General features: G+C 39.8%; 1 protein-coding gene across 2 annotated transcripts in view; it reads left to right on the forward strand.

The window, feature by feature from the left end:
• The window catches only part of USP34 (ubiquitin specific peptidase 34), a 256,166-nt gene that overhangs the window by 162,701 nt on the left and 81,131 nt on the right, over nt 1-12,334 (forward strand). For both annotated transcript variants that reach the window (XM_019549212.1, XM_019549213.1), the window contains 4 exons: nt 1,620-1,772; nt 2,929-3,033; nt 7,447-7,502; nt 7,593-7,713. In XM_019549212.1, coding sequence (XP_019404757.1) covers nt 1,620-1,772; nt 2,929-3,033; nt 7,447-7,502; nt 7,593-7,713 — 435 coding nt within the window. The remainder of the gene's footprint in view (nt 1-1,619; nt 1,773-2,928; nt 3,034-7,446; nt 7,503-7,592; nt 7,714-12,334) is intronic.

Here is a 12,334-nt window from a genome sequence, read left to right on the forward strand (position 1 = left end):
CCCCCAAGGTCTGGAACAGTCTGCCAGCGGAGGTGGTTCAAGCACCTACATTGAACACCTTCAAGAGTAAACTGGATGCTTATCTTGCTGGGATCCTATGACCCCAGCTGACTTCCTGGCCTCTGGGTGGGGGGCTGGACTCGATCTTCTGAGGTCCCTTACAGCTCTAATGTCTATGAAATCTAAAAAGAATATAGTAAAGGTAGAAAAGGAGTAGAGAAAGTAGCAAGCATGATCAATGTAATGGAGAGGCCTTTGTGTGAGGAGAGACTAAATATGTTAGAATTCTTCAGCTTAAAGAAAAAAGGATGGGGGGATATGGTAGAGGTATGTAAAATCATTAACAGCGTGGAGAAACTACATACAGATTTACTACGGTATTTACTGTCTCTGACAGTACTAGAATTAGGGGACATAGAATGATTTTATCAGGTAGCAAATTTAAAATGAATCGAAGGTCTTTTCACACGGCATATATTTAACTTGTGGAATTCATTGCCACAAGATGTTGTAGAGGCTGATAATTTAGTCAGGTTCAAAAGAGAATTGAACAGATCATACGGATTCAGTCCATCATTGGATATTCAACATGACAGTTAGGAGAGCAACACCCAAATGAATACTTTCTAAACCTCCTAAATACTGAGAAGAGGAGCAGGGGACAGACAAGATCAGTCTGGCATGGCTGTGCATAAATATTCTTTCCCTTAGCATCCACTGTCTGACACTGAGATGCAGATTACTGATCCTGAATGGACTTGTAGTCTTACCTGGTATGGCATAATCTTACTCTGCTGAATTCAAAGAAGTTTGTTGCCAATGATGCCAAGTAATATCTGGTTTAAGACCCAGCAACCACTTACATTCTCTGAATTTAATGACTAAAAACTATGGGTTTTTTTCCATTAGGAAAATGTAACTAAGGTTTTTTTTTTGCAGATCGTTAAATCAGGTGAAAATTGAAACTGAGTATTTAAATGTTAATAACTTAAAATGCATGTGCTTCCTTAGTTGGAAAATCATTTGGTTTGGCTTAATTGTTATACTGAGCATGCATAATGGAACATTTCTTTGCTTGCTAGTGGCTACTTAAATGTACAAGGCCTGTGCTTTTGTAAGAGAAAGCATTTTATTTGATGCTCTAGCCAAATGATTCTAGAGCAAGGAGCATGTAAGATTCCTAAACTGTGAATACCTCTGAATTTTTTTCTTTTCTTAAAAAAAAAATAAATAATGAAAAGGAGTGAAAAAATGAAGTTGTCTGTTTAAAATAAAAACATTAAATATAAGACCAGAAATACAGGAATATTTGTTCTAACAAGCACATAAGTTCTCTCATTGTACATTTTTGTTGTTGTTAATGTTTGTCAGAAAAGAAGCCACAAGAGGTGAGGTAAAGCAGGTTAACTTTTCTGTTGACACCTTACTTTTTCATTTTTCTGTATCTGATCATTCAGTGAATACTAAGTTGCAAAAATCAACCGCTAGAAGGATAATTTTCTGCCTTGGTCTAATAGCTGTATTAAGAATAGAAATATATATACGTTGATGAAAGAGAAGAGTAAAAGGTAATCACATCTACAGTATTACTTTTTAACCATTTGAATTTTTTCTTTCAGACTGCAGTTCGCCATGAGTCCTGTAATGGCTTGTACAAATTATCCCTTTCTGGTTTGGATGGGGGAGACTCAATTAATCGATCTTTTCTGCTACTGGCGGCATCAACACTATTAAAGTTTCTTCCTGATGCTCAGGCACTAAAGCCTATCAGGGTGAGAATGTAACTTCACTTGCATGTCAGTGATAAATTTGTTATTTGTTTTTTTTTTAATTGAAGGACAGAAAAGATTATAAAGAAAAACAATGGGGAAAAAAATCTTTGATCATTATGGCTGAAATTCACCCCTTTCTGGAAAGCCTAAGTAACATATAGAAATAACAATTATTTAACTAGAGGTCTTGAAATTCATTCCATTTTTTCAAGAATAATACTGTAATCCTGAATAACTTCATATTTAGTTGTTTTGTCTGGATTTATACTGTGAGGAGTAGTAATTGTTTTTCAAATTTGTTCGTTGGATTAATCCAACTTAATTTCTGAAAATAGGAAAGCCTTCTGTTAAACCAGTGCTACTTTATATGTGGCTTTTTTTAAAACCTTTCTGATCCCAGTTCTGCACAGAAGTCAGCCTTATTATCACCACAACAAACTGAAGTGACTGGTTCATGCTGTTTTAGACTATTTAGAGATAAGTTAAAACCAAATTTAGGAGGTTTCCTCAAGGCTTTGCATCAGCTTTAAATAATCTGTTTCTACATTAGTTTGAATAGGGAGAAGGCTTTCCTGCCTCTAAGTAGCTGTCCTGTTGTTATCTTACCTGTTATTGAAGGCTGCCAAAATCTTATTTCCGGTTGGGAGGTCAGATTCAACAAGATTTTCTTAGGCCAGTTAGGAAGGAGTGCAAATAAAGTAACATAGTTCTCAACAATGCAAGAAACTGTATCAGTAGCATTCTGCTTCAGCTATTCTGATTAGCAATTTTGTAAATTATTGTGTTAAATGTGAAAGTAAAAATATTGTGAAAAATTCCCACAATTCATTGTTGTTGTAGTTGTTGTAGCTTTTTTGGGGAATTCTGATTTTTTAAGTATTAACAGAAAATTCAAAAGAAAATGTAACTTTTGTTTTATCATTTATTTTTTATGTTAGATGAAAAGTGCATCATTTCCATTCCGGAATTAATTTCAGTTTCTGTCCATTATTTTATTTGGTCTCCGATTAAGATGGATGTTGTAGGAAATAGTAAATCTGTTAACTGCTGCAGAAATATCCTTACCTTGTTTTACCCTACTTTTTAAGCTGTCCAAATTGTTCTTCAGGCATAGTTTTTGATAAAAAAATAAAAAAATAAAAATATCTTTTTACAGATAGAGGATTATGAAGAAGAACCAGTGTTGCGACCTGGTTGTAAGGAGTATTTTTGGTTGCTATGCAAACTGATTGATAACATACATGTAAAAGATGCCACACAGGTAGGTGCAATTTAGTTTACTCTCAATTAACAGGGTTTTTTTTTGTTTTTCGCTGTTTTTTTGTGAGTTTGATCATTATGGTCCTTTTGAGTTCACCCCAAAACACTGTAACCTCAAATACAAAAACAACATTATGTGGTCAGTTGCATTTATACTGGTAAAATTTTGCCCTTAAAATAAAATAAGCATATTCTGTATTTAAAATAAGTGTGTAATATTTATGGATATTGCTTTAAAAAGAGAGAGGCTATTATATGCATTTATTAAATAACTCTCTTATTACTTAATAAAATACAAAATACCCAAGCTCTCTGAATCATCTGGATTTTAACACTGAAATTCATAAAATAATTTACATAGAATCATAGACAATTAGGAGGAGATCTCAGGAGGTCATCTACTCCAACCCCCTGCTCAAAGCAGAATTGTCCCCAGCTAGATCATCTCACTCAAGGCTTTGTCTAACTGGGTCTTAAAAATCTCCAAGGATGACAATTTCACCACCTCACTGGGTAACCTGTTCCAGTGCTTTACTACATTCCTAATGATAAAGTTCTGTCTAATAGCTAACCTAAACTTCCCTTGCTGCAACTTGAGACCATTGATCCTTGTTCTGTCATCTGCCACCACTGAACACAGTCTAGCTCCATCCTCTGTGGAACCACCCTTCAGGTAGTTGAAGTTTGTTATAAAATCCCTTCTGTCTTCTCTTCTCCAGACTAAATAAACCCAGTTTCCTCAGCCTTTTCTTAAAATTCATAAGCCCCAGCTCCCTAACAATTTGGAAGCCTGCCAGTGCCTTAATCATTAGGGGTGCACTGATGGAGATTTTGGGGCCTGATACCAAAAGCTGATATTTAAGGAGGTATATTGGCCAATACCGATCTGATGTCCAATACAGCTGCCATCAGGTGGTAAGTTGTGTGTAGTGGAAGGGGAGGGGGGAGGGAAGGGGCATGGGGAGGGTGATCGACACCCCCCCCCCATGGTGAGGAAGGGGGCAGGGGCAAGCACTGCCCAGCTGGAGGGGGGGCAGCATGGAGGCACAGTTTGTGGGGTGGGGGCAACTTCTGCCACTGCTTGCACCCTTGGGCGGGGCGGGGGGGTTGTGCCTCTGGATCTGTGTGGCGTGGAGCAGCTGCAGGGCAGAGCTGGAGCCAGTGTTGCATGGGGCTGTTCCCATCAGGGGCTGGGCTCAGCGGGCTTTGGCGGCGCTGGGAGGAGGCTGCAGCCACCCCACGTTTTGCCGTAGCTCCACTTCCAGCCCTGCGCTGCCAGGCACAGCCCTGGCTGAACACCCCGCCTCGGGAAAAGTGCCAGCAAAAGCCACAGCGGTGCTGGGCAGCAGCACAGGGTTGGGAGTAGAGCTGCGGTGAAATTTGGGTTGTCTACAGCCTCTTCTCAGCAGTGCAGGAGCCTGCTCTGAGCCCAGCCCAGCCCCTGGCAAGAAAAGCCCCACACAGCACCAGCTCTGACTACCCTGCAACAGGAGTCTGCCCCGTACCACGCAGATCTGGGAGTATCTCCCCCGGGGCACAAGCAGTGGTGGGAGCTGCCCCCACTCCATGAACTGCTCCTCTGTCCGGTCCCATCCCGTCCCTGCCCCTGCTGGGCAGCACCTGCCCCTGCCTCACCATGGGGGGGCATTAATCTGCTCTCCCATGCCCCTTCCCTCCCCCCTAACTTTCCAACATACCAGCTAGAGGCAGCTGTCCATGCTGCTAGCTCTGCTCTGTGCTGTGCTGCAGCTGTGCGAAGCACGAGCATTTATCAGCCAAATTATTGGCCCCATCGGGCTGATATTTGATATAGATAATTTTCTTTATATCAGTACCGATCTGATATCGGATGGATGTATTGGTACACCTGTATTCATCATTATAATAAAATACATTCTATATTCCTATATATTTTGGTGTTTTATTTAGTTTTTTATCATGGAAAATCAGAGCTCCCCCTGCCCCCTTTTTCTCACAAGGATATGGGTTCAGCTGTGGCCATTCCTTCTCTCGGCCGCCCCCCGAGCTGCTACTTAATGGCACTGAGCAACCTGATATGCCGGTGCCCTGCATCTGCCCATGCAGTTACTTTTCACTCCCAACCCACAGCCCCCCACCCCCCCGGTCCGGTTGCTTCCCCTTACTCCCACCCTAGCCCTGTTGGTGCCCCTCATTCCCAACCCATAGCTCTCTCTGCTGGAGGGGGATCCCAGTTGCCCCCCACCCTGGCTGGCCCTGCCCAGACTCACAGAACTCCAGCAGAGGAAGGAGGAGGGGGGCCTTCAGGGGCAGCAGAGACCTGTGTAGCTGGGCTGCTAAGGATTGATGCACACGCTCACACATGCACACGTCTGCCCCACGCACAGCCATCTGGACAGTCCCCAAGCTTTGGCCCTCCAAGTTCCCCCTCTCCCATAGACTTACCTGTATCCAGCTGCTGGGGCTGCTCGCACTACACTGCCTTGACTGTATTGCCAGCCGTGTGTGTTCGCACATAAATGCACATGGTTCTCCCAGCCTTCAGTTGCCTTCCTTCTGCTCCCCTGGACTAGTCCCAGCCTGCAAAGAGAAATCCAGCTTCCCACTTCAAAGGGGAAAGGCTGCATTTTTCTCCTTTAAAAGGGAAAATAAATGTTTGCCTGCATTTTTCTGCAGAAAATGAAAAACTTATATCCCTGTTGATCCCTTATAGTAGTAAAAGCGTAGTGTCTGTATCTGGTCCCGTAGAGCAGCAGTGGAGTCTGCTGCTGCTAGGGAGAGATTTCAAAACTCAGAATTTGGGTTCATGAAAGTTTGTGTTCTATATATCTATGCCTATCTTATTTAGTTGATCTAAAAAGGTGCATATCTACCTTCTGAGAGATTCCAAGCCATGTTTTTGCCACTGAATTCAGGAGGGGGTTTTTTGGGGGGAAGGAATGTCCCTTGACCTGAGCATTTGCGCAAAAATAATGGGGTGAATTCTCTTCCCAGCAGTAGTGATATCCAGTGCCACTCTTGTGAATTTAAAATTTTTGGAGTGCCTTGCACTGTGAGATACACTGCTACGCCTTGCTTGCTGTTGCTTCTACATGACAAAGCCTCCAGAGCAAAAGGGAGAGGAAGGACTACTGCAGTTGTCTTCTGGGCCAGTTATGCCTCATGGCACCCCTCCTTAGAGTTGAGGCACCCCTCAGAAAATGCCAGCTCTTTCTTTCTCACTTTCATTTTTTTTTACTACAAAAATAGTTTTGTTGCAACAAACTCAGAAGGACCGCAACAGGTCAGAATTTTTTTTTAACGCTATGAATTCCTGTTCAAAATTTCTGAGTGTTGCAGCACCTTGGTTGAGAACCAGTCACAGTGGCTGCTATATTTGGTGCCAGATGGAGCTGTTTCCTTGTAAGTCTAGAAGCCACAAAAGTATAAATCATTTTGGTCAAGACCATTTGCTAGGCTGGAGTCCAGTCTTTTGCCAAGAAAGTTGTTCCTTTTAGCAACAGGAACTGGAACTTATACACACAGAAGCCAGACAGGGTGACTGGGAACAATTAATTTTGGCTATCTTTGCTATTGTCACCTAGTTTGTGATAATGGGCAGAGGTTGCTTTTTCTCAGGGAAGTTCACAAACTGCTTCATCCTTAAAATGAAAGTAGTATAATTATTATTTGTGTTTATTGTGATAGCTCATAGAGATGAACCAGGAATTGGGGCTGTGTTGTAGTAGGCACTGTACAAAGATAAATAAAGACTGCCCTATAAAACCTAAAAAGGTGGGTCGTAGAGTGAATTATATGATGACAGCAAGGACGTAAGTAGTCTGGGGGGAAGATTATAGGTAGGAAAGGGTAAGCTAAATGGAAAGAAAAAGTAGAGATAGAATGGACGCTAGAGGGAAGGGGTTTGAGGGCGATAGGGCAGAGAGGTGGGTAAGTGGACACATGTAAAGTTAAGTTGAGGGAGAGGAAGAGGGCTGATAGAAAATAAGCCTGGACCTGTCTCAATTCTAAAAAGTTTTCTGTGTGTCCAAAATCACATTTTTGACTGCTTCTGTAGTTGCAGACTGGAGTGTCCAGTAGGATCTTCTCTGCAGTTTATAATCTATGTTTCTTTACCCATATTAATAGCTGATATTTTTGTAACTTGTGGAATTGAAGTTGGAATTTGAAATTTACAATATAATCAACAAAATATTAAATCGTGTTGCACAAATTTTGATATAAATACATACTTGTTGAAAACGTACATTTTAGATGTTTTACATTTTTCTATATCTTGTTGGCTCCTGAAATTGCAGATTCTTCTTCAAGAAATTTATCTATAATTGCAAACTAAGTTTATTTAGGACAGTTTATGAATCAAATAAGAGATATAAAGTGTATAATTATTTTCCATTTATGTTCCATTTTCTTGTTTGTTTTTTTTTAAATCCAGACAACGTTGCTTGATTTAGATGCCCTAGCAAGACACCTGGCTGACTGCATTCGGAGGTAAACTTTGCTAGCGATAATTTTGTGTGAAATTTTCTGTTTCATTGTTAATACAGTAAAAAAGCCTATTTTTTCTTTTTTTTTCTGTAGCAGAGAAATCCTTGACTATCAAGATGGTAACATAGAAGATGATGGGCTAACAGGACTTCTGCGGCTTGCAACAAGTGTTATTAAACACAAGCCTCCCTTTAAATTTTCCCGGGAAGGACAGGTAGGGATAAAATACCTAGAAAAATTATCAAACAGATAATGTCATGTTTTGTTACTGTATTCTTTAACCTTTGTTCTTTCTTGAGTATAGGTGCTGTAGATACTGGTTTTATGGTGATTGCCAGAAACACGTTTGCTAATTAGATTGAAAGACAGTAAAGTGGAGCTTATTTCTGCATCCTTTCCCCCTATCTTCAGTGCGTTTTTAATCTTAAGCACAATTGTCATGTTTTAGAGAGCCTGTTTAATTTTGCTTACTGTTTAATCAAGTTCTTACAAATCACCAATACCTATTATTCCTTGGCCAAATCCTGAGGCACCCAGTGCGCTTATGAAAGATCTTAACATAGCTTTTAAAGCTGTGAATCAGCTGCACAGCTAGACAGTTTGAGCCACAAGAATTCTGTACCATTCCTCCTAATCCTCATATGTGTTGTGGAGATTGAGGCAAAACAGAATTATAGACAGTTCTCTGCACTTCATGGATGCACTTGGCCCAAACCCTGACATTGACAATAGACTTGAACATTGTTCTTCTTCCCTGTGGCAGTGGTCAGCCTGTATTGCAGCTTAGCTTTTTAGGAGTGAAATTCCACTTCTAAGATAACAAGCAAAGCCATTTAACAACATGATTTGCTCTGTTCTCCAGTGCTTTGTTCAAAAGTATTCGGCTATGGAAGAATTGCACATGAAAGTTGAGACTATTGCATCAAGCCTCATCTATAGCTCATAGAAATCAATGAGTCTTTTTAACTGACTTCACTGATCTTTAGATCAGAACCATGGTTAGGTTTCAGCAAGTAACTACACTTAATCCTGTCTGGTTGGCTCAAAGTCCCTTATAATTTGCTGACATTCATTGTCTTCCTGAATAATTTATATTTCAGATAATTTGATTATCTCCTTCTAACTTGGGCATTAAGTGAAATGTTTAGTATCTTTAATAAGAGTATTTACAATGTCTTTATGTGTAGAGAATATGCTTTGTAGGAGAGTAATAAGACAGGAGTCTTCCTTTGGATTTTAACCTATGTAAATAACTGATAGTTGAACAGTGGGGAATGGGATGTAGGAAAAAAACAAGTGATTGGGCAGTAGAATTTAGCAAATCTTGTTAAATATCTTTTTTATTATAATGAACTATAAGATCGGTTTGGAGGTTTTTGGCTCATTTTGATAGCTTAACTTTGCGAGATTTAGTTCTGTAGACTTCTTAAAAGAAGTTTGTTTTAAGAAGGGATTGGGTAAAAGAGGGCCTGGAAAGCAGGTCTGGGTGGAAAGTCAAGGCATTAGAGCATAGTGTGAAACAGTGCCAATCACAGAGGGGAAGAAGGACATGAGAGACGGTTGGCTATGTAGCTTGGACAGAGGACTAAATGAAAAAACAAAAAAAAAAAGGTAGAGGGGGGCAAAGTTGGGTAGGATTTTGAAGATTAAGTGAAGAATTTAGATAGATAGGTATATTGTTGGGAAGCCAGGAAACAGGTTTGAAGAAGGGCTTAATATGAACAGAACAGTGGCTACAATAGATTCTTTTTTTCAAGAAACTTTTTCTTAAAGACCTGAGTCCCAACACATTATCTGACGATAAGTCTTGAACTAACATCGTTTTTAAAAGTATGTAAAATTATATATCACGTTATAGATTATTATTTATTTCACAGTGCTACTTTGCTGCAAGCAAGTTATTTTCCTTTTAAGTAGCATAAAATATAAAGTACAGGATTGCTAGAGACAGTGTTTTTGTTTTTTATTTTGAGACATTTGGGCTCTCTCTCTCCCTTGTAAAAATATTGGAGGCCATTCAGCTTTGTCCAGGATATTCTGAGGCTTAGGCACATGCCAATCACTTTCACTTCAAATTCACACTCTGTCCTTGTAGAGAACAAAGAGATGGTTCAGCACATACACCAATAGTTTCTCTTCAAATCGGATAAATCTTTTGCCTTGTACTAAAGATTTCCTCTTTTAGGGGACCTTCAACAACATGTCAGTAGGACAGTTGGCCAGATTCTCTTTCCCTCCCTCCTCCAGCATAAAAGAAACTAGCCTCAAATAATGCGAGGAACAGGCTTATAAGTTACAGAAAGGTAAATCTGCCACTACCAGCTATTCCCCAGTGTGGATACTTCATAGTTGGTTGGAGCCTTTGCATCCATACACACTAGCAAAGGCAAATATGTACTGTTTGACCTGTAAGACTTTGGCAGATGTGGTCCTTTCAGGAGTTTTTCAGGTCAAGCTAAAAAAAGTTTGTAAAGTTCCCACCAGTGGCCCAGTCCTTTTCAAAGTAAAGAGTTCCAGTGTCCTCTTCTGTGCTTTCAAGCGTGTAAAGACAAGCATGTGCAGGGTGATATATCCTTTCCTAACCTCCTTCAGGTCTTCCTTCCTTCTGTTTTTGGCATATACAAGAGCTTGGGAAAAAAATCCTACTGGTACCTAGATAGAAAAATTTGACACTAAAGAAATCAAGCATTCCAGTTCTGGATTTCCTACAGGGTGGGACTAGATTACATTTTTTGAAGTGTGAAACAGACTAAGAGTGCATCGAGTAACAGAAAACTTCTCTTAACGCAGTTGTAAGAAATAAGCATGCAATCTTACTAATAAGGTTCCATCCCATGGGGAGAAATTTTCTGATTGTTAATGCTGTAGATGGCCCTGTCCACATGCAGTGAAAATAAGACCACAGAGACTTTTCATGGAGATACTGTAAGCTTATGTGCTTTGTAAAGGATCTTTTCCTAAATGCCAGGGAAAATTTAGAAGAGGAGTTTGGCTCTGTGGATATGTTGGGAATTTATGGGAAATTACAAGGACAGTAGTTGTTAATGTCTACTTAATGCAGTAGTAGATTCATAACATGTGTGGATATCTTGAGCTCAGCCCTCAGATGGAAAAGAATTTTATCTCTTTGAAAAAACCCTAAGAAAATTTTCTTTTTAATGACTCACTCACCCATGCTCTGGGATTGTCACTAGTGATTTTAGAAATAAAATTGATAGACCATCAAATGACAACTAAGGGTGACATTGTTACTGAAAATGTATGCCAATAATTCTAGCCTTGTTAAAGGTATTAACAGCTTGTGAATGTAAGAACTACTAATTAAAGTATATTAATGATGTTCTGCGTCTTATTTCTATGTTGACAACTAGTTGAATCCAAGGAATTCAGGAAGTGGCACTGTAATGGCATGTATTAACTTTTATTAAAACTGCTGTAGCAGCAAGTTGCATCTTGTCCTCAGGCTGACCTCTGACAGATATAAACTGGTTAAAAGGAAGAGAAAAGCTTTTAAAAAATGAAAGAATAAGAATTTAGTTAATGTAATAAAATAAAAATGCACCTTGTCGTGTAACAAATAAAAATGCAGACTCAGCAGGCAGTCAGTACACATCTGTGCTTTTGCTAATTGATCCCGTTCAGCACTCCTCAAACCCTGCTTTTTCTTAGCTTTTGGTTTCTGAAGATAAGAAAATGTAACTATGACTTAGTCAACTTTGCTTGTAGACAAGCTTATAAATTCTATGACGAATTTGTGGACGAACAGAATAGCATGTAGTGATAAAACTTAACCCTGTGGCCCTGTTAATGTAGCAGTCTTATTACTATTGCATTTTTCCCTAAGTTTGCTCTCTGAGTATCTGTGTGGCCTTTAATTTGCTAACTAAAAAAGAACAGCTGCCATATTCAAAGCTCAACTAAACAATTATTTTTAACAGCTATTTCTGTAAAAGCATCTAGATGCAGACTTTGGCTCCTGGTCTCACCCTTAGTCAAGATATATGCAAATAAACTGTTGAGCTATTTCTTTCTAAATTCCATGATGTCTTTTTGTCTTTGTATAAGCTGTTGCTACTCTACTCAAATTATGTCTGTTATTGACATAAATTCACTCTGTAAGCTGTAGGGGAAGAAAGGTCTTTTATATCATAAAGAGCCAGAGAGAATATCAGTCTGCAGAGTGTGCTTACATTGTCTTCTGTCTCCTTGAAGAAAATATTCTCTAGAATTTTTTACTCGGACTTAATTGATTCACAGTTAACGTAAGATAATTAGCCTGTAGGTACTGGGTGCTCCTCAAATGTATGTTCCAAGCTACCGACCTGTATGTTTTATTTAGGGCTTACTAGGCCAACAAATTGTATTTTATCAAATAGTTCCTAACAGTTAACAGCTCCCCTGTGACAAGCAAAGTCTCATCCTGTCAGCTGTCCACTGTTATCATTAATGAGCAAATCAGCCTGCCCTTTTATAAACCTATTATAAATCAGTCTGTAAAGCTTCTGATCCTTCCTCACCATTTAAACCTTCTGCACACAACTTTCTCCCAATTTTTTATTACTTCCTACTAGGTGCATCTACATGAGAGACTTACTGGGCAGTTGACTAATTATCTGCACAGTAAATGTCTCAGCGTCTACACATGCACCCCTATTAGGGCACACAGAACTCTGCAGCAGGGTATTTTAAAAGTCCTACCCTGCTGCAAGCTTTTTCATGAGCACAGGGTGCTTCAGTGCTAATGGCAGGCAGCCCCTGTGCTGAAGCATCCTTGTGTCTCAGCCAGCTGCTTGGCAGCATATGAAGCCTGGTTGGAGTAGCCCTGACACCCGCCC

The sequence above is a fragment of the Crocodylus porosus genome, unplaced genomic scaffold (genome assembly GCF_001723895.1).
Source record: "Crocodylus porosus isolate Cpor-Errol unplaced genomic scaffold, CroPor_comp1, whole genome shotgun sequence".
Taxonomy (NCBI): Eukaryota; Metazoa; Chordata; order Crocodylia; family Crocodylidae; genus Crocodylus; species Crocodylus porosus.